The 22,205-nt window shown below is 41.7% G+C and overlaps 1 protein-coding gene across 2 annotated transcripts; it reads left to right on the top strand.

Annotated features, from left to right (window-relative positions):
- Window positions 1-504: 504 nt before the first annotated feature.
- atp8b5b (ATPase phospholipid transporting 8B5b) lies at window positions 505-20,045 on the top strand. Of its 2 annotated transcripts, XM_064942598.1 has the most exons (28): window positions 505-851; window positions 6,812-6,893; window positions 7,071-7,129; window positions 7,266-7,379; window positions 8,370-8,468; window positions 8,607-8,668; window positions 10,448-10,520; window positions 10,713-10,783; window positions 10,927-11,009; window positions 11,128-11,286; window positions 11,414-11,502; window positions 11,665-11,852; window positions 12,317-12,525; window positions 12,669-12,712; window positions 12,850-13,015; window positions 13,343-13,531; window positions 13,757-13,872; window positions 14,024-14,188; window positions 14,306-14,417; window positions 14,658-14,763; window positions 14,865-15,015; window positions 15,508-15,691; window positions 15,851-16,074; window positions 16,261-16,344; window positions 16,464-16,709; window positions 16,980-17,118; window positions 17,301-17,431; window positions 17,537-20,045. In XM_064942598.1, exons 2-28 carry the CDS (start codon window positions 6,839-6,841, stop codon window positions 17,798-17,800), a joined length of 3,582 nt encoding a protein of 1,193 aa, XP_064798670.1. In that variant the 5' UTR covers window positions 505-851; window positions 6,812-6,838; the 3' UTR covers window positions 17,801-20,045. The 2 variants fall into 2 exon arrangements, with proteins under 2 accessions (XP_064798670.1, XP_064798671.1); XM_064942599.1 differs by lacking the exons at window positions 16,980-17,118; window positions 17,537-20,045 and having other exon boundaries at window positions 17,301-17,423.
- The last annotated feature ends 2,160 nt before the right edge of the window (window positions 20,046-22,205 follow it).

Raw genomic sequence — 22,205 nt, 5'->3', positions numbered from 1 at the left:
TATCATGTGTCTATATTCGTGTCTGTGCATCCGTTTACCCATTGGCTCATAGCGTAGTCCTGGGGACTACAGAGGACCCTTACTCATGTCCAGGTATTGGATTTCACCTGTGGCTCTGAAGCGCTGAGATTCTGATCAACATCCTCCACCTACTTTCATAACAATTATCACAACTCAGATGGTACTGACACTTCAAGTCCACGTATGAGCAATTTCATTGTCTGATAAGAGTAACATTTATAGACATTAATAAATCTTGTCAAAATCAATATGTAATCTATTGTATCTTTGGGCAGTATGCCTGTTTGATATGAAGTCATATAGGAAGTGGAAAATGATGTGTGTCTGCGCATGTGTCCCCACCTCCGTGTGTGTGACATACCTTGCATCCTCTGATCTCCCTGGTCATTACCCCATTGCTTGTTCTGATTGGCTAGTGTCAGTCCTTTACCACACAGTTTTACTGCCTCTGCTCTGTGGCTCACCATCGAAGTCCAAAGATCGTTGCCTGCAGTGTTTGCTCAAGCTTTGTGCCAATACACTGAATGGGATCCCGTTCCGTTACCTACTGCTGACTGTGGCTCCCCCAGACCCTCACATCCCAGCACTGGGACTCCACCTTTTCTGCTCTGCTCCTGCCTTCTACCTAGGGGTCTGTGAGGAGCGCCTCTGTCTGCGTCTACGTCTCGGCCTGTGTCTGTCTGACCAGACGGAAGCATAGCGCTGAGTGAGAGAACTAGGAGTCATTGGTATTGTACTTTCTCCCCGCTCCTCTGATTTGTACCTATCTGTGTGTTTTGCTGAAGGACCTTGCCGTTCCTAAGGACTCTGATACCATTCTTCTCACTGACGTAAGTGACTGTCATGATTGGATTTTTCATTTTTATGACTTTCTACTGATATTGCTGCTAACAATGTGGTGAACCTGTGTTTGGGGTCTAGGAGGGAGACTGTCTACAAGTTCAGAGACTTCCGAGATACAGTATTTGGCTATTGAGTAAAACCGGATCAAAGTCGAATTGACCTCCAGCATCTCAATTATCTTAAACACAATAAAGCACTGTATCCAAGTGTATTTTCTGGTACAATGAAAGGAGTAGAGATGTCCAATGTGAGTCTCAACTAAAACAAAATTGAATGGAATACTGTGTGTGTTTAGTTTATGGGTGCGGGAAAGCATTGTGATTACCTAGTTTGTTTTGGTTTGGGGTGTTGTGGTGGGCGTGAGAGGAATAGATCACCTTGTGACCTCTAGTTTGGAGTTGTGGATACAGCTGTTGATTTGTCAGTTTCTGCCAAAAATAAATGTAGCTGTGGTGATTGAACTGCACAGTGCATTGGTGACAACCCTGTTGACATTATGAAGGCACAGAGACTTCAAGTCATCTGACCCATTATTGTAATCCCATTGTGGAAAGGAAAATTGTTCTGTTGAGAATCTGAAATGTCAAATTATATAAGTGGCTCATCATGTGATCTCCATTGCTATATACTATAAATACATATAGATTAAATACAGTTTATGTAATTCTAATGCTTTCCATTTACTTCAATAAAAAGTGTGGGCTTTTTTAATATGAGGTTGAGCTGGTGGCCCCCATCACAAAGGACCTAGAAAACGGATAAGAAGAGAGATAAGATAACTTGAGAGGAGCTTTCTGAATATACTGTAGGGAATACCAGGTCTAATGTTCAGGGTTATGAGCTATCTCACGTGTAGTGACTCAGTATGGATTATCAACAGGATATTTTTCTCTGGTACTAAGCGTTGATAAGGATTGGCGCTACATCTCAACATGACAAACAGTGCATTCGGAAAGTATTTAGACCCCTTAGACTTTTTCCAAATTTTGTTACGTTACAGCCTTTATTCTAAAATGGATTAAAAAATGTTTTATCCCCTCATCATCCCCCTCTGTCAGAGTGACCGTCATGTTCTTGGTCACCTACCTGATCAAGGTCCTTCTCCCCTGACTGCTCAGTTTGTTGGGGCAGCCAGCTATAGGACGAGTCCTGGTAGTTCCAAACTTCTTCTATTTAAGAATGATAGAGGCCACTGTGTTCTTGGGGACATTCAATGCTGCAGACATTTTCTGATACCCTTCCCCAGATCTGTGCCCCGACACAATCCTGTCTCGGAGTGCTACGGACAATTCCTTTGACTTAATTGCTTGGTTTTTGCTCTGATATGCACTGTCAACTGTGGGACCTTATATAGACAGGAGTGTGCCTTTCCAAATCATGTCCAATCAATTGAATTTACCACAGGTGGACTCTATTGTTTAGAATAAGGCTGTAACATAACAAAATGTGGAGATGGGGTCTGAATACTTTCCGAATCCACTGTACTCTACCAGTGAGTATAGAGGGAAGAAAACTTAAGCCATAGCACGTTAATGTAGAAGAAACTAGTATGGTACAGTCAATGTCTTTATGAAGGACTATAAATTGGACGTGCTATGATCAGATTTGTATTTTCTTCTATTTTTGGGTCGTTACACCAATTAGGTGCTTTTTGAGTAGTGTATCTTGGTAAAAGAAAAAATGTTATATTTCACCTAATTTTAACATTGTTTCATAACGAGCACATGTTCAACTTTTTTTCTTAAACAACTTTTTCCACCATCTCAAGAGGTAGTAAGTGCCTATTAAGTGCCAAATAAAGGGCAACACTTTATTTGGATAGTCCATCTGTAGATGGTCTACAGACTATTTACTGACTATCAGAAACATTTCAACCATCTCCTAACCTTAACCCTAACCCTTATCCTGACCTTATTCTAAACCTAACCGTAACCTTAGCAAGCAAATCCCTTTGACACAGGGGGAATGGAATCTTTTTGTGTGCAACAGGGAGGAGGAATTAAATGCAAGCTTCAGATTATAATATTTGTATTATTAATATTACGTTTGTAGCCGGTCTGTCTATGGTTGACATGTTATGCTCAAACTGTTCAGTTTTCCACCACAACATACCAGATTTAAAAAAAAAAAAAAATTAAAGAGTAGACCCAGATCACCTGCTGTTACACTATAATTTGACTATTAGATGTTCAATGTCTCTTTAGATTTTTTTTTAAAGGAGTAGTTTCAACATGTTAAAACAAGACTTAAAATGAGAGACAGGGTTTGTTTTACTTTAAAGTGAATCACTAATAACATTAAATAAATAATCATCTTTAACAATGACTGTCAAAGCAACAAAATAACTAGGGCTTCACAATGAGGGTGAAAACTTGGAGAAATGTGTGTCTGTGTTAAAATCTTCTCAGAAGTTTGTTGAATTTTGCATGTGGTCTATATTAAAGGCCCTTAATTTTATATAACAGGATTTCAAAATTAAATATTTGTGCACAAAAATGACTGAAAATATAAAATATAATGGAACGACTCTTTGAACACGTTTCAAAGACTCCCAATGGAACAAATTACACTGTACTAAAGATGAGTCATAGTTTGGCGACGTGGACTAAGATATTCCCAGGGACTATGTTTTATTTTAATTTTAAAAGGCTCCAGCGACAGGAATCCAGAACAACATTTATGAAAATCATATTTCAGGGAATCTTGAAAGATGGTACAATCTCAACTTTTCTTCACAAATATTTGTCTAAATATGAACAACATTTGAAATATACATTTTGATAGACCAAAGTACAGTATCATCTATCACCATGTAAAGGAACAATATACTTATAAATCCATTTAGTTGCATTTTATGTCACCTCTGTCAGACACCATAAAAGGCATTTAATTTCTGCATGTATTGTTCAGCAAGTGATAAAAGGCCTTGATTGTTTAGTTCTAACATTAGATTAGTCAAATATGTAATACAAATCTCCAAACATATTTTTGTTTTGTGTTATAGCTTTATATAATGCTCCAGGGCTAATTTATTTAGCTTTTTGACATGTTTTTCTAGATTCAGAACATAAAACAACATTTATAAAGCAAACATTATACATTACTGTAGGTCTAGAACTGCAAATACTTCAATAAGTTAAGAATATGTTGCAGAACAGTGATTCAAATAAAAATTCTGAATATCTGTCGCTAAAAAAAACTTTTCATTTACAAAACAGCCTATTTGGCATTGATATGAGTCAGAAACATTTATTCTACTGTCAAGATTGACTACAAAGGGTAAATAGGATCATTCTGGTCATAGTCTGTCTCATCCAAAACAGAGTTTTGTGAGACTTGTGGTCGTGACTGCGTCACAAGGTTGGGTTTGTTTCAAACCTGTTTCAATTGTTTCAACACTGCCCACATGCCCAAAGCTGGCAGCACACAAATAATCATCAATTCAGAGTTCAGCGGTACGCTACCCAATCATAATGCCGTGGTAAATTTGGATCACCTTTGGATATCCCTATGGGTTTAGGTAAGGACCAACGGTCAATTGCACAATGTACATGGGACAATATGTTAAAACTCCAAATTTGAATAACTTTAAACCAACTACAAATTGTAGAACTTAATAATTGAAAGCATATGTATATTATGGAGAGTGGTACTCAGTAATATGCTGTATTGGATTTGACCCAAACATAACACTTTGTATTCAGGACATAAGTTCATTTCTTTGCCACATGTTTTGCAGTATTACTTTAGTGCCTTGTTGCAAACAGGATGCTTGTTTTGGAATATTTGCATTCTGTACAGGCTTCCTTCTTTTCACTCAATCAATTACAGTAGGTTAGTATTGTGGAGTAACTACAATGTTCTTGCTCCGTCCTCAGTTTTCTCCTATCACAGCCATTAAACTGTAACTGTTTTAAAGTCACCATTGGCCTCATGGTGAAATCCCTGAGCGGTTTCCTTCCTCTCCGGCAACTGAGTTAGGAAGGACACCTTTATCTTTGTAGTGTTTGGGTTTATTGATACACCATCCAAAGTGTAATTAATAACTTCACCAAGCTCAAAGGGATATTCAATATGTGATAAAAACAAATGTACCCATCTAGGTTCTCATCTTTGCGAGTCATTGGAAAACCTACCTGGTCTTTGTGGTTGAATCTGTGGTTGAAATTCCCTGCTCGACTGAGGAACCTCACAGATAATTGTCTGTGTGGTACAGAGATGAGGTAGTCATTCAAAAATCATGTTAAACACTATTAAAGTCCTTGCAACTTAAGAATAAAACTTGTTAAGAAATGTTTAACTCCTGAATTGATTTAGGCTTGTCATAACAAAGGTGTTGGATACTTATTGACTCAAGGCATTACAGCTTTTCAAGATTTTGAAAAATATAATTCCACTTTGACATTATGGGGTATTGTGTTTAGGCCAGTGACAAAAAAAATCGAATAAATTTAAAACATTTTAAATTCAGGCACTAAAAACAAAATGTGGAAAATGTCAAGGGGTGTGAATACATTCTGAAGGCACTGTACATGTTTTTGCCTCTAAAAATGCAAATTCAACACAAACATTTCTAAAATATGGAAAATTATTCAATAAAAATCTTAAATAAAAACAACCATTCCCTGAGATCTTTCAGTACTCAGCATGGAGTTGACAAAAAAAACGAATTAAAATGTACATATTTTAACAAATTTATATTCTATCTTAAAGTTCCAATGCTGCCTTTTTTATCATATCAAATGATTTCTAGGTAACAATTCAGTACCTTACTGTGATTGTTTGCAATTGAAGATGCACTTTGTAGAAATCGCTCCGCCATTTCCTGTTTGCAAAAATTCTAATAGTTCACCTAATTTCAGTTAATATTCATTATTGTCAGTTTTTAGAATTTTAAAAACATTTTTGGAGATTTTGACATTTGGATCCTTTGCTCCAGACAAGGGCATATTCCACTAAATGTAATTTTGTTGTTTAAAATAATGTCAAAAAATTATATAAAACAATCAACTATAAAAATAAAGTTTCCCTGCCTGACAAGGATTGTCCCGGCTTTCAAGAATCCCTGATTTATTTATTGAATTAGGCCTCCAGGATCCATTTCATCTGTGTATGAGAAACATGTTCATAGAAACCTACTCCTTGTCCAAAACTTAAAAGACAATCCCTATAAAGCCCATTAGAGCACCTCTGTAACATTATCAATGCTCTAATGTTGCTCAATGTCACCTAGTCAATTCTCTGTGTTCATTTAGATATCAGGAAGCTCACTCTTTGCTTAGGGAACAGGTGTGTGCCTTTGTCTGTGGGCAGAAGGATATGTATGGAGGCAGGGGCAGTGATTAACTAATTATCGCTCTCATCAATAGTGTAAAACTGATAAGAGTGGTCGTTACCAATGACACTACATTTAAAGACCTACGTGAGTACATCACTGCAAGGCTCACCATGAACTTGTCACAATACAATTATAGCTGTTCTACACTTGCTGTTCCACACATTAGTTAGAGAATATAAACCTACTACACCATCTACTGCATCTTGCATGTTCGGCCATCGCTCATCCATGTATTTTTATGTACATATTCTTATTCATCCCTTTACACTCGTGTGTATTACGTAGTTGTTGTGAAATTGTTAGATTACTTGTTAGGTATTACTGCATGGTCGGAACTAGAAGCACAAGCATTTCGCTACACTCGCATTAACATCTGCTAACCATGAGTATGTGACAAATAACATTTGATTTGATTTACTAGAGTAAATAAGACCGTTCCTGTTGTTAAATAGTTACAGTATACTGTAGCTGCACCACCCTTGTAATCTAAAATGATGAGAAGCAAGGTTGGGAAAATTCCTGACCACGATTTCTTCATACGAGTTTCACTATTATTCCATTATGTTTCTAGCTACTATTCCACATCACCCATCTATTGTTTTCTCCCAGGTGGAAAATGGAAGTGTTGAGGTGAACATGGGGTCCCTACTGTCACGGTTGGGCCTGGAGTGTGGGGGGAAGGCTGTGAAAGGTGAGTTAAATGACCTGTTGATGTCTGATGCCCGCTCTGGTGCGGAATTTATTATTTTACTGCCACACCTGTGTCTCAGCCCTAAAATATGTTAAAACCAGAGTTTATTCGTGGAAAAGTTGCTACTTTAATGGCCACACCAGTGATCTTTAAATGATGTTGTGTTTCCACATACAGAAGAAGAAAGACACCTACGAGCAAATGACCGAGAACTCAACTTGTCTTACAAGTACGCTGTGAGTACTGGGGTTGACTATTGATTCCAAACCAACGTTTACATGATGTGTGTCTGCGTATATGTTGTATGCATGTTATATATGTTTTCATGTGTATGTGTCACAGTAACACATTCCCCTATTGCTCCCCATGTAGGACAATGCCATCAAAACCTCCAAATACAACATATTCACCTTTCTCCCGCTCAATCTGTTTGAGCAGTTCCAGAGACTGGCCAATGCCTACTTCCTCTTCCTCCTCTGTCTCCAGGTAACCTTTACACAGTCTTATAATGCAACCGCTCTAAGCCGTATCCTCTCACTGCTGCACAGGGCTGAGTCCTGTAGACAACTGCACTGGGACTGTACGCCCACATACTATACCTGTTAGGAGAACATCCGTATGACACAATGTACATGTAATTGGACATCTTCACTGGCTTTCAACAGAGATTAGATATGCTTCTCTGAACTCTTTTGATTTGAACCAGTTCTAATATCTTATCCAGTTATCGTTCAGCATGTCTACGTATGATTTAGATGGCACCAGTCCAAGGCCAAATCAAGGGAATCATTGTACACATATTCAAACTCCTGAAATATAAAAAAAACGTACATTGAATCTGAGTGCAAATGTGTATTTCTTCATAGTATCCACGTAAGCGTCCTCGTGCCAATGGAGCTGGCTGCAGGCCTATACAGTACTAGAAAACATTAAGGACAGAAAAGCCTCAATTTGTCAGTTTGTTGGGGCATGGACTCTACAAGGTGTCGAAAGCGTTCCACAGGGATGCTGGCCCATGTTGACTCCAATGCCACAGTTGTATCAAGGTGGCTGGATGCCCTTTGGGTGGTGGACCTTTCTTGATACACACAGGAAAATGATGATTGTGAAAAACCCAGCAGCGTTGCAGTTTTTGACACAAACCGGTGTGCCTGGCACCTACTACCATACCCCGTTTAATAGCCCTTAAATATTTTGTCTTGCCCATTCATCCTCTGAATAGCACACACATAATCCATGTCTCAATTGTCTCAAGGCTTAAAAATCCTTCTTTAACCTGTCTCCTCCTATTCATTTACACTGCTTGAAGTGGATTTAATAAGTGACATCAATAAGGGATCACAGCTTTCACCTGGAGTCACCTGGTCACGGATAGAGCAAGTGTCCTTCATGTTTTGTGTACAGTGTATAGTAGGGAGTATAGTAGTACAATATAGCAGCAGAAAGGTGAGCTTTGTCTCTCCTGGCTCCTCTCAGAGCATCCCAGAGATCTCGTCCCTGCCCTGGTACACCACCGTGGTCCCCCTGGTCCTGGTGCTCTCCATGACCATGGCCAAGGACGGCAGTGACGACATGGTGAGCTCAACATCTACTAACCTCAGTATTAAGACTGCATGCAGGAGATGGTGCACGTAGACCTGTTTGTCGTCACAATTATGTACATGTCCTGGTCTCCAAATCCTTATTCTCTTTCCGTTTCCTTCGCCTGTGTAGAACAGACACAGATGTGACAAACAGGTGAACAACCGGCAGGTGGAGGTCCTCATCGAAGGAGAGTGAGTCTCTTTTTGCTGTTGTTGTGTCAACCAGATTCTCAGTGCTTGGAAAGTGCATGAATGTCAAAGATTAGCAATAGTCTCAAGAGGGAGAGGCTACAAGGGCACGCCTGGTGCCCAAAGTATATGACATATGTCGCGCAGCGAGAGTTTAGTGGGGATGAACGGATTCGGTTCAGTCAGTCATCATAATGAGACCTCAATTTGGATGTTAAATGACGAGACATAGTCATTGATGCGAGTTACCAGTCTTGTTCAGTGCTTAGTTTATGCTTGTGACAAGAAACTCGAATTTGAAACTTGCCTACTGAGTTTTCAGAATCATTCCGTTTTTATAGGAGTAATTGTTCCTTATTTTTAATTAAAATGTAGACGTTATTAATGCCGTAGTTCTAGGCTACATTGAAAATCACTAGTATAAATGTCCTTTAGCTGTCACCCTGATATTGGCTACACTATCTAACTACTTCCCTCTCCTTTATCCAGGACACCAGTCCACAGCAAGTGGGAGCATAGGACACACTGTGCCAATTTCAAAGATTTTACTGAGTTACAGTTCATATAAGGGAATCAGTCAATTGAAATAAATTCATTAGGCCCCAATCGATGGATTTCACATTGGTTGGTCACAGATACCTTAAAGAAAAAGATAGTGGCGTGGATCAGAATACCAGTCAGCATCTGGTGTAACCAGACACATCTCCTTCACATAGAGTTGATCAGGCTGTTGATTGTGGACTATCGATCAATGGCTGTGCGAAGTTGCTTGATATTGGTGGGAACTGGAACACGCTGTCATACACGTCGATCAAGAGGATGTAAAACTTGCTCAATGGGTGACATGTCTGGCCATGGAAAAACTGGGGCATTTTCAGGGTCCAGGAGTTGTGTACAAATCCTTGCGACATGGGGCCGTGCATTATTACGCTATAACATAAGGGTGATGGCAGCGGATTAATGGCTCGATAATGGGCCTCCGGATCTCGTCACGGTATCTCTGTGCATTAACATTTCCGTTTATAAAATGCTATTTTATCGAAAGTGAGCATTTGCCCACTGAAGTCGGTTGAGCTTCCCTGAAACTGTTTGTGACAGTTTGTGCAGATTATTTGGTTGTGCAAACTCACAGTTTCATTGGCTGTCCGGGTGGCCGGTCTCAGACGATCCTGCAGGTGAAGAAGCCAGATGTGTAGGTCCTGGGCTGGCGTGGTTACACGTGATCTGCGGTTGTGAGGCCGGTTGGACGTACTGCCACATTCTGTAAAACAACATTGGAGTTGGTAGAGAAATATGGTAGAGAAATTAATATTTCATTCTCTGGCACAGCTCTGGTGGACATCCTAGCAGTCAGCATGCCAGTTGCACGCTCAAAATATGTCGGTGGATTATCTTGGCAAAGCAGAAATGTAATGTAAGCAAATGTGTGCATAACATTTTATAGAAATACACTTTTTTGTGCGTATGGAACAGTTCTGGGATCTTTTATTCTAGCTAATGAAACATGGGACCAACACTACATGTTGCGTTTATATTTTAGTTCAGTATAAATGCATGGCTCTCACTGAACCAAATCCATTCATGTCCAATCAACTGCACAACACACGTCATCGATTTGGGCACCAGGCATGTCCATATAGCCTCTCCTCTCTCAGGAGGTCTATATATTTGTTATGAATGCATCTGGCGGTGACGTTAGTCAGTGTTCTTAGCTTTCTCAAACACCAGAGGTCACTGTAGGCTTGCTTTAGCGCTGCATCATTACATTCTTGCTCTTTTCAGACTACAGAGTGAAAAGTGGATGGATGTTCAAGTTGGGGACATCGTCAAGCTAGAGAATAATCAGTTTGTCACGGTAAGGATGGAGGTGATAAAGGTGTCTGCAGATGGAGATAAGGTCAAAGGGCAGATGTACAATAGAAATACAATCAGCCAGTGAGGTTCACCAGTCATTCTACAGCATTGAAAATCTTACTGATTTCATAATTTATGGAGTCTCTCTCTCTCTCTCTCCCTTCTTTTGTTGTGTCTATCACTCCTTCTCCAGGCTGATCTTCTGTTACTGTCCAGCAGTGAGCCTCTCAATCTTGTCTACATAGAAACTGCTGAACTAGACGGGTGTGTCTCTGTGTGTTGCATGCATGCATGTATGTGTTTGCATGTTTGTGTGTGTACCTTTCACACCTGTGAAATTTCACTGCCATTTTTAATTGTATCAGCTCTCCCTCCATGTTTCTCATCCTGCTTTCTTCCCCCTCTAGAGAAACTAACTTGAAGGTGAAGCAGGCCCTGACTGTGACAGGGAAGCTGGAGGATAGCGTAGAGAAACTGGCCAACTTCAATGGTAAGACTGGAAAAACAGATTATCATGGCTTAAAAGTCTAGATCATATGATTTAGAGTACTCTTACCTGTTCATCAGTCACTGTTGTATAGTCCCTGAACCTTTCTGTCCCTGTGTAGGCGAGGTGCGCTGTGAGCCTCCCAACAACCGCCTAGATAAGTTCACTGGCACCCTGACCCTGAAGGGAGAGACGTACTCATTGGACAACGAGAGGATACTGCTGAGAGGCTGCACTCTGAGGAACACCCAGTGGTGCTTCGGCCTGGTCGTCTTTGGAGGTGAGCCATATTGGTCCACATAATGACTGAGACATTACCTATTAGGTTAGGGTGTCCCTTTATATGGCCAAAACTTTCTTTCAAAAAAGAAATCCTCAACCGATGATAGGTCTATTCATTCTTTTAGGTCCAGACACAAAGCTAATGCAGAACTGCGGAAGGACCACATTCAAACGGACCAGCATTGACCGCCTCATGAATGTGCTGGTGCTGAGTGTGAGTTTGAGTATTATACACACACAGACATATACACACACACACATAGACACACACACACAAACACACGTCTTACAGGTTAATACCTGCCTGGCGCCCAAACAAAATCTTTCTTTACCCCTCTCTAATAAATACCGTTACAACTGTTGTTCGGTCTTCCAGATCTTTGGTTTCCTGATGATTATGTGTTTAATCCTGGCCATTGGGAATGGGATCTGGGAATACCAGGAGGGCTCGAAGTTCGCTGCATTCCTGCCCAAGGGGGTTAACGCTCCCTTCTCAGCCTTCCTCTCTTTCTGGTCCTATGTCATCATCCTCAACACTGTGGTGCCTATATCTCTCTACGTCAGGTCAGTGCACTTTACATATTCTCTTGGAGTGACAAACATATATTTTAGATATTGTTGTAAAAAAATATATATATATGGAAATTATAATGGACCTACATTCATACAGGTTTTTTGAATGTGTCCAGCTAATAATCACTGAAATGAAAGCTGGACAGTCAGGGAGCATTAAAAAATCATCCAAAAAAATATGGATAGATGACTATTTTTTTGCCAATTTTGACGTTGAGGAAACATAACCAATTTTCAGTGCGGCCCTCCGGATCTCGTTGAAGGCCACGGCCTCGTGGCAAAATGAGTTTGGCACCCCTGATCTAGTCATTCACTGCATGTGCATCAAAATTCCCAAATGTGTTACTCTTACTGTGCCTTTGATGACAGGACTGTTTCACCACTAATCATCAAAGTGAATTGATTGCATTTCTCTCTCTCTCTTTCTTTCTCTTCCACCTGTGTGTTGGGTGCAGTGTGGAGATCATTCGCCTGGGGAACAGTTTCTACATAAACTGGGACAGGAAGATGTATTATCCCAAGAATGACACGCCTGCCGAGGCCAGGACCACCACGCTCAATGAGGAGCTGGGCCAGATCAAATACATCTTCTCTGACAAGACTGGAACACTCACACAGAACGTCATGACCTTCAACAAGTGCTCCATCAACGGGAAGTCCTATGGTGAGGCCTGGTGCTGGAATACACACACACAAACAGTTGTCATGTGTTTACACACACAGATACATTAAGACTTCATTTAATTTACATTGGAGCCAATCAATCACTGTACCATGTAACTGACGAAATGTACTTCTGTTCTCCAGGGGAGTTGTTGGACTTCTCAGGACAAAGAGTTGAGATTAATGAGGTGAGAGGTGGAACAGGGTGTGTTGGGTTTATGGATTTAAAGTATGAAAGAACATCTCTAAGTCCCTTTCTTTGGCAATACGTCCTTACATTCTGTGGCATAAACATTCCTAACCCTTCTTTTTCTCTCTCCGGTAGAAAACAGAGAAGGTGGACTTCTCTTGGAACAACTTGGCAGACCCAAAGTTCTGTTTCCATGACAACAGCCTGGTGGAGGTTGTGAGGGAGGGCAACCCTGAGGTGCAGGCCTTCTTCCGCCTGCTGGCACTGTGCCACACCGTCATGCCCGAGGAGAAGAAGGAGGGTGAGCAAGCGCCTCCTGCTGGATTCACATGTTATTGCATGGGTGTAGGTGACTATGGAGGCTTGAGGTACAAATTGTACCTCACCACAGCCCTATGTCTACCCCTTAATGAGAGAACTATCTGTGATACCAATGGTTGGGACAACTGCTACCTACTCCGTACGCTGGACTAGTCTGGGTACCAGTCTCTTTAGCTAACATTCCACTCTTTGCAAAACTCTGGCAAATGACAGGAGTGGCAAGGAGTGGAATGTTAGCTAAAAAGACTGGTACCCAGGACAAGGTTAGACAAGGTGACAAATGAATCACTCCATTGTGATCTTCTAGGTGAGTTGTACTACCAGGCCCAGTCACCAGACGAGGGTGCTCTGGTCACAGCGGCCAGGAACTTTGGCTTTGTGTTCCGCTCTCGTACACCAGAGAGCATCACTGTGGTGGAGATGGGAGAGCTGGTCACCTACGAGCTGCTGGCTGTTCTGGACTTCAACAACGTCCGCAAGAGGATGTCGGTCATCGGTGAGTCCAACAAACACTAACAGTTATGCTTTCACAATTTGAAGGAAATATGTTCTGAAACCATAGCTATCTAGAATGATCTGAATGACATGAAGAATCTATGAATCTATAACATTTGTTCAGACTTTGGTGGCTTTATTGTAAGAGGTTGATTTTTTTAATTTTTATTTTATTTATTTTTTATTTGAGCAAACCAAACCTGATTATATCTTGTGTGTCCCCAAGTGCGCAGTCCAGAGGGCAAGCTGACTCTGTACTGTAAGGGAGCAGATACCATCATCTTCGAGAGACTGAACCCTTCCTGCAGCAACCTAACGGAGGTCACCACCTTGCACCTCAATGTGAGTAACCACTATGTCTCTGTCTGTGTGTGTGTTTATGATTATGTATTTCTTGTGGACCATGTGAATATATGTTACAAGATCGACTATATCTTGTGTCCAACCCTGTACATGTGTATAAGACTAGAACTCTAAACTGTTCCAACGACAGGAGTTTGCTGGAGAGGGTCTGCGTACACTGGCTCTGGCCTATAAGGACATAGACCCAGAGTATATGGAGGATTGGAAACTGCGCCACCATGTGGCCAACACTGCCATGGACGAAAGGGAGGAGAAACTGGATGCGCTGTATGAGGAGATAGAGAAAGGCCTGCTGGTGTGTACCACATAAAAAATATATAATTTCAATGTTTTATCGTAAGGCCTACAAGACAATCTACTAGCATAGACTGAATCTTACTGAATCTTACCGTTTTTAACGGTATGTGTGTAGCTGTTAGGATCCACTGCCGTAGAGGATAAGCTACAAGATGGAGTGCCCCAGACCATCGAACAGCTGTCCAAAGCCGACATCAAGATCTGGGTGCTCACTGGAGACAAGCAAGGTGGGTCATCTTCCTTAGAATACACTATCAGGCTGTATCACATCCGGCCGTGATTGGGAGTCCCATAGGGCGGTGCACAATTGGCCCAGCGTTGGCCGGGGTAGGCTGTCATTGTAAGTAAGAATTTGCTCTTAACTGACTTGTCTAGTTAAATAAAGGTTAAACAAATTAAATAAAAATCAATCGGCAAATGTTTTTATCTGGCACTTCCTGAGTCTCTTTTCTCTCTGTCGGTAACAGAAACAGCAGAGAACATTGGCTACTCCTGCAACATGTTGAGAGAGGAGATGAATGAGGTTTTCATTGTGTCGGCAAACACAGCAGAGGAAGTCAGAAAGGAACTCCAGTGAGTCCACAGACAGACTATTAGCAGCCACATTCGTAACTTGAAGCACCACAGTACGGCGACATGTAAAAGTACCTATCTCTCCCTTTCGACCTGACCAGGACTGCGAGGAGGAAGATGACACCTGATGGAACAGAGGAACCTACTGTCAAGAAGAGTAGAAGTGGCCTGTTTTGTCTTCAAAAGACGGAGACGGTGGCGGATGAGCCAGTGAATGGAGAGTATGCTATGGTGATTAACGGACACAGTCTGGTAAGGACAAGGACCCTGGTGGGTCACAGGACAAGTTACTGGAAACGTAACATATTCTGAGCCCCGATTGATAGATGTAATTACTTTTTTAATGATGATCGTACAATAAAAAAAATATATATTTTTTAAGTGAACAAAAGACACACACACAAAAAAAAGGATGAAAATCGCTGTCTTGACGGCTTGCGTCAATCCTCTGTGTGTGTGATTCTGTGTGTGTGTGGTCCTCGTGCGTGTGTGTGCGTGCGTGCGTGCGCGAGCGTGTGTGTGTGTGTGTGTGTGTGTGTGTGTGTGTGTGTGTGTGTGTGTGCGTGTGTGTGTGTGTGTGTGTGTGTGTGTGTGTGTCTGTGGTGTGTGTGTGGTTCTTGCGAAAACAGGACGTGTTCCAACACTAGTAGAATTGTTCCAATATTTCATGAACAATCCTTCATTACTTTCCTTCTTCCCATCCCGCCCCATCTCACTCTCCCCCCAACCTCCCTCTCCACCCAGGCATTCGCCCTGGAGAAGGACATGGAGATAGAGCTGCTGCGGACGGCGTGTATGTGTCAGACAGTGATCTGCTGCAGGGTGACTCCACTGCAGAAGGCCCAGGTGGTGGAGCTGGTGAAGAAGTACAAACAGGCCGTGACTCTAGCCATCGGCGACGGGGCCAACGATGTCAGCATGATCAAGGGTAGGAGGGAGATCGGGAGACTGGAGAGAGAATCCGATTATATGAACCACTGTAGTTAAAGACTGACCCTGATGCTCTTATCAACTCATACGCACAAGCACACGCTCATCCTCTCACTCTCTCTCTCTCCCTTGACCCCTCTCTCTTGCCCCCCCCCAGCTGCTCATATAGGGGTGGGTATATCAGGTCAGGAGGGTATGCAGGCAGTGCTCTCCAGTGATTACTCCTTCGCTCAGTTCCGCTACCTACAGCGCCTCCTGCTGGTGCACGGTCGCTGGTCCTACCTGAGGATGTGCAAGTTCCTGCGCTACTTCTTCTACAAGAACTTCACCTTCACCTTTGTCCACTTCTGGTACGGCTTCTTCTGCGGTTTCTCAGCACAGGTGAGACAAAAATGCACACACCGACACATAGAGGCATGACAGAAAAGATGTCTGGGATTATGCTTTGGTTCATTTAATTAATGATATTTTTGATAGTGCCAGGAGTTTTTCCTGAGCACATGACCAGGCCAGGAAAAACTCTGCCGTGTAATGTAATGTGTGTATGCTGTGTTGTCTTTCCCACAGACGGTATTTGACGAGTGGTTCATCACCCTGTTTAACCTGGTTTACACAGCTCTACCTGTGCTCAGCTTAAGTCTTTTTGACCAGGTAATTATAGTGACATATCTGACATGTCTGTAATGTACGTCAGTGGAATATTATGCACACCTAGTATTTATTCCAATGTATGTACTTAATATGTTTTGTATTCATGTGTTTATCTTTAGGATGTGAATGACTGGTGGAGTTTCCAGTACCCCCAGCTTTACACCCCAGGCCAGCTCAACCAGTACTTCAGTAAGAGGGCCTTTGTCTACACGGTGTTACACAGTGGCTACAGCTCCCTGGTCCTCTTCTTCATTCCCTGGGCAGCCATGTACGACACGGTCCGAGACGACGGCAAAGAAATTGTGGACTATCAGTCCTTCGCCCTGCTGGCCCAGACCTGCCTGCTCATCGCCGTCAGCATACAAGTAAGTGCAGGGGAGCGCATTGACTCATGATACGACATACAGTATGGTCAGTTTGTGGTGGTACATGAGTGTCCTGTGAATTGATGTTGGGTGGGGTTACAGCTGAGGCGAAACCATATCCATATAAATATACACACACACACACACACACACACACCCACACACACACACACACACACACACACACACACACACACACACACACACACACACACACACACACACACACAGTGACAGAGTCTGAGGTAGCTGCATGTGTCTTTGTTAAAGCTGGGTCTGGACACCCATTATTGGACAGCAATGAACCAGTTCTTCCTGTGGGGCAGTCTGTCTGTGTACTTTGCTGTCATATTCACCATGTACAGCAATGGCATGTTCCTCACGTTAACCTCCTCCTTCCCCTTCATTGGTGAGTAGTACCCCTCAGCACCCCTCATCCATCCACCTCCTCTCCCTTCATCATTCATGTCTTTCTGCCTGAACGTTTGGTAGTGCTGTGGTGTGTATGTTCAGTCGGTGACATCATCTGTCACTATGTAGGTAAGTGTCTGCATCTAAACGCATGTTGCCATGCTGTACTGTATGTAACAGGCACAGCCAGGAACTCCCTGAACCAGCCCAACGTGTGGCTGACCATACTACTCACCTCCGTGCTCTGTGTGCTTCCCGTGGTGGCATACCGCTTCCTGCACATTCTGTTGTGGCCCACCATCAATGACAAGGTCAGAGGTCGAGGGTCAACACATTTGTCATTGGCATAGAAGATTCACAAATGATTACTTTTCCCTCAATGTCTCTCTCATTTATCCTCATCCCTCCCCCTCTAGGTGAGGTACAAGGTGAGACAGGACAAGGTGCTGCCCCCTACCCCTCGCCGTGTCCAAGCCCGCCGCACCAGTACCCGCCGTTCAGGCTATGCCTTCTCCCACGCCCAGGGCTACGGTGACCTGGTGACCTCAGGCAAGTTTCTGCGGAGGACCCCAAAGAGCCGGCCAGCCCTCTTCTCCCAGACAGACTCCCCATTGGCCCAGACCCAGCCTCAGTTCTACCGCACCATCAGCGAGCGGGAGGAGCCACCACTGAGTCCCTAGAACTGATGACCTAACAAGCACACAGTGTTCAGGTCATTAAGTCTGAAAACACTCACTCAATCCATTCCAAACATCTATCAAATATCAATCAGCCATGTTTCTTTGAAACACTTCAACACTTGAGTCTGATTTCCACTGATGTGAGGATGTGTAACATTCTTTGTCAGGATTTTTTTTAAAATACAAGGACAACCCCAAGCCTGAATTCAGCATTTATTGCTAGGCATAGAATTAAGAATGAAAATACTGTAATTTAATAGGATCTCTATGGTGCCAGGCTTAGATGTATGTGTAAGTACTTGTAACTGTGAAAAAAGCTATTTGTGAAACAGCAAAAATATCATGCTGGGCATTAGTCAAAGTGATAATGATGTGTTATTATGTTCAAGATTTAACAATGCAGATTTATAATATGTTTTATTATAGATGTATACATGAAATGTAGTTATTATTGAGTCATAATGGTGTTATTACACAATTTGGTGAGACTAAAATGATCTTGTTGAATCTTAGACCTTTGAATGTTGTTCAACTGACATTCTAGTGAACTGTGTACTCAGGGTCTTGCATTGAGTTATTTATAATACATTAGATTATTATTTAAGATATCATGGGTGCATTATGTCAATCATAGCCTATATCTGACTAACTGCCATAATATATGTATTTTTGTAATATTTGTTGGACCTACATTAAGTTGTCATATTTTTTTTAAATCTGTGAATAATGTAATTTGTTTAATGTATGTATTGTCGTTATTGTATGGCAATGTGAAATGATTCTGAATCACTGAAACACTAATCATAGACACTCCCCAATATGATTTCAAGTATGTACTTTTTCAGCATTGTAGGCTACAGCCATAATACATGTTTGATATTTTTGTATTCCTTTTGTTGTTGCGATTGTTGTTTTTAGTCATCGATTATTTTCAAGTAGACTGGTCTAAATAGCCTACATGTATTTCTATTCGCTATTGTTATTGTTGGAAACGGCTTCAGTGGCAATTCCTGCGCTGTTCGCATTGGATAGACACGTTGTGACGCAAATATACTTGTATACCGCTGACCCGTCTGGCCTCTGTTTTCACCAGCACAAGAAGCGCGGCGCCCTGACTGTTGGAAACAAGAAACTGTCCTGCAACGGTTGGAACTATTAAACAATGTACAACAAAATTATCGATCGAAACCTTCAAACTACCTGCAACATCCACCGTATGTATGTTTAATGTTGTTTATTTTACGTAATACATCACCATTCGAGGGGCGCATGTTTTATTAATCATTCAATTGCATTATGTTGAAGAGTTGGAAGGAAACACATATCGTTATTCTTCTCAATTCTATAATATGCATATGCATCCATTGCAACTTTAAGTTGGAAAATTGGGAGAAGATTACAGTGCAAGTTTTTACCTACAGCTGTTAGAATAAAATGTGGGTTCGGAGATGCTTTTCCATGATGCTTTCCTGACAAATGTAAATGCATTTCTTTGTTTTTTATTGCTTTAATGTGTGTTCATTTAGAATGTTATTTAATGTATACGGATTTAGGACATTGTAGTGCGACTGGCAAATGTTGGTCATGTGTGTGTTGCGGTAGACTACTGGCATGATGCGGTGACACACGTTCTGGGCTCCGCTGTCAGTTTCTGGCTTTCACACTCGCCCTGTTTTACTCGCCTTCCCCATCTTTCATGCAGACCCTATGTCTGAACACTGTGTGTGTTTTGGAGCGTTTTCAGTGCGAACAGAAATTGTATTTGAATTAGGCTACATCATTTGTAATTTGTATTAGGATATAGAATTTGAATTTAATATTTTTGAATTTGTAATGCACAAATGTAATTATAGAATTCATAATTTGAACTTGTATTTCATGATTTGAAACTGAATTTAATTAATATTGCATAACATTTTAAAATTCAAATGTAATTTAATATTCAAATTGAATGTTTATATATTCCGTTTCAATATGGTAGATATTGAATTCATTGTCTGTGTATAAAGTTTACATACTATTACTGAATATGTTAATATATTTCATATATTCAATTTCTCAGATGCATTCAGATTCAGTTTTCTAATTCAGTAACCTAAATTCCGATTCAAAACCAGAGACAACATCACGGTACAGCCAGGAAAAGTAGAGGAGAACAGATAGAATAAAACACTGTGGTAAACATAAGCTTCTTGTGGTTTCTGAAGCCAATGTGTCATGTTGAATAAATGTTCTTCTTTATGAATTTGGCTCTACCGTTGGAACTGTTTTGGCTATAAACTATTATGACCCCTTTCCTGAAAGCGTAGACTCTCTGAAGCATGGACGTGCCTTCTGTTCCCCTCTATGATGATCACATCCTGCGTACGACACGTTAGAAGGGAGTGTCACAAAAAACACAATTTGGCCCCCATAAGAATATAGTTGAATAGCCCTGTCATAACCCCTCGGGATAGTCTTTCCACTCCCTTTTCAATTTTGCTCTTGTGACTGACTGGGTTCGAAACAGGTCTCCTGCATGTCACAAGACTGTGTTAGCCCACTTAGCTAAAGCATGTAAGTTCAGGTAATTCATATAAAGCTAGCGCTGCTACTCTCTGTTCATCATATATGCGTAGTCACTTTAACCATATCAACATGTACATACTACCACAATCTCAATACTTTGTTATATACCCTTTGTTGGCAATGACAGAGGTCAAACATTTTCTGTAGGTCTTCACAAGGTTTTCACACACTGTTGCTGGTATTTTGGCCCATTCCTCCATGCAGATCTCCTCTAGAGCAGTGATGTTTTGGGGCTGTTGCTGAGCAACACGGACTTTCAACTCCCTCCAAAGATTTTCTATGGGGTTGAGATCTGGAGACTGGCTAGGCCACTCCAGGACCTTGAAATGCTTCTTACGAAGCCACTCCTTCGTTGCCCGGGTGGTGTGTTTGGGATCATTTTCATGCTGAAAGACCAAGCCACATTTCATCTTCAATGCCCTTGCTGATGGAAGGAGGTTTTCACTCAAAATCTCACGATACATGGCCCCATTCATTCTTTCCTTTACACGGATCAGTCGTCCTGGTCCCTTTGCAGAAAAACAGCCCCAAAGCATGATGTTTCCACCTCCATGCTTCACAGTAGGTATGGTGTTCTTTGGATGCAACTAAGCATTCTTTGTCCTCCAAACACGACGAGTTGAGTTTTTACCAAAGTGTTATATTTTGGTTCCATCTGACCATATGACATTCTTCCAATCTTCTTCTGGATCATCCAAATGCTCTCTAGCAAACTTCAGACTGGCCTGGACATGTACTGGCTTAAGCATGGGGACACGTCTGGCACTGCAGGATTTGAGTCCCTGGCGGCGTAGTGTGTTACTGATGGTAGGCTTTGTTACTTTGGTCCCAGCTCTCTGCAGGTCATTCACTAGGTCCCCCCGTGTGGTTCTGGGATTTTTGCTCACCGTTCTTGTGATCATTTTGACCCCACGGGGTGAGATCTTGCGTGGAGCCCCAGATCGAGGGAGATTATCAGTGGTCTTGTATGTCTTCTATTTCCTAATAATTGCTCACACAGTTGATTTCTTCAAACCAAGCTGCTTACCTATTGCAGATTCAGTCTTCCCAGCCTGGCGCAGTTCTACAATTTTGTTTCTGGTGTCCTTTGACAGCTCTTTGGTCTTGGCCACAATGGAGTTTGGAGTGTGACTGTTTGAGGTTGTGGACAGGTGTCTTTTATACTGATAACAAGTTCAAACAGGTGTCATTAATACAGGTAACGAGTGGAGGACAGAGAAGCCTCTTAAAGAAGAAGTTACAGGTCTGTGAGAGCCAGAAATCTTGCTTGACCAAATACTTATTTTCCACCATAATTTGCAAATAAATTTATAAAAAATCCTACAATGTGATTTTCTGGATTTTTTTTCTTCTCATTTTGTCTGTCACAGTTGAAGTGTACCTATGATGAAAATTACAGGCCTCTCATCTTTTTAAGTGGGAGAACTTGCACAATTGGTGGCTGACTAAATACCTTTTTGCCCCACTGTAGCCTGTCTTTTTACTGTTGTTTTATTTCTTTACCTACCTATTGTTCACCTAATACCTTTTTTGCACTATTGGTTAGAGCCTGTAAGTAAGCCTGTTGTTTTCGGCGCACTTAACAGATTAACTATAATTTGATTTAAAGGATGATACACTACTCATACTGAGCCTCAGGACCACTGCGTCGCAAAAACACATAACCTAGCCCCCCCCCCCTCCCCCTGAAGCATTCCAAACGCGCTATTGAAAAAGGCCTTTTTCAATAGCGCAAGGTGTGACACTTCAGGCTGAAGAGTGAGTTTACAAATCCCCATCTGCTCCATTCACACCCCAAATTCACTCCACAGCGACCCCAGTGGTTAAACTGAGTGCA

The sequence above is a fragment of the Oncorhynchus masou genome, chromosome 28, assembly GCF_036934945.1.
Source record: "Oncorhynchus masou masou isolate Uvic2021 chromosome 28, UVic_Omas_1.1, whole genome shotgun sequence".
Taxonomy (NCBI): domain Eukaryota; kingdom Metazoa; phylum Chordata; class Actinopteri; order Salmoniformes; family Salmonidae; genus Oncorhynchus; species Oncorhynchus masou.
This window is presented reverse-complemented; position numbering and strand designations above follow the sequence as displayed.

Bases quoted from the DNA above. Each gene is read 5' to 3' on its own strand.
- atp8b5b (XM_064942598.1), top strand. From the start codon at position 6,839: ATGGGGTCCCTACTGTCACGGTTGGGCCTGGAGTGTGGGGGGAAGGCT. The intron at 10,521-10,712 runs GTAAGGATGGAG...CTCCTTCTCCAG, and splicing joins AGAATAATCAGTTTGTCACG to GCTGATCTTCTGTTACTGTC. The intron at 14,764-14,864 runs GTGAGTCCACAG...CGACCTGACCAG, and splicing joins GAAGTCAGAAAGGAACTCCA to GACTGCGAGGAGGAAGATGA.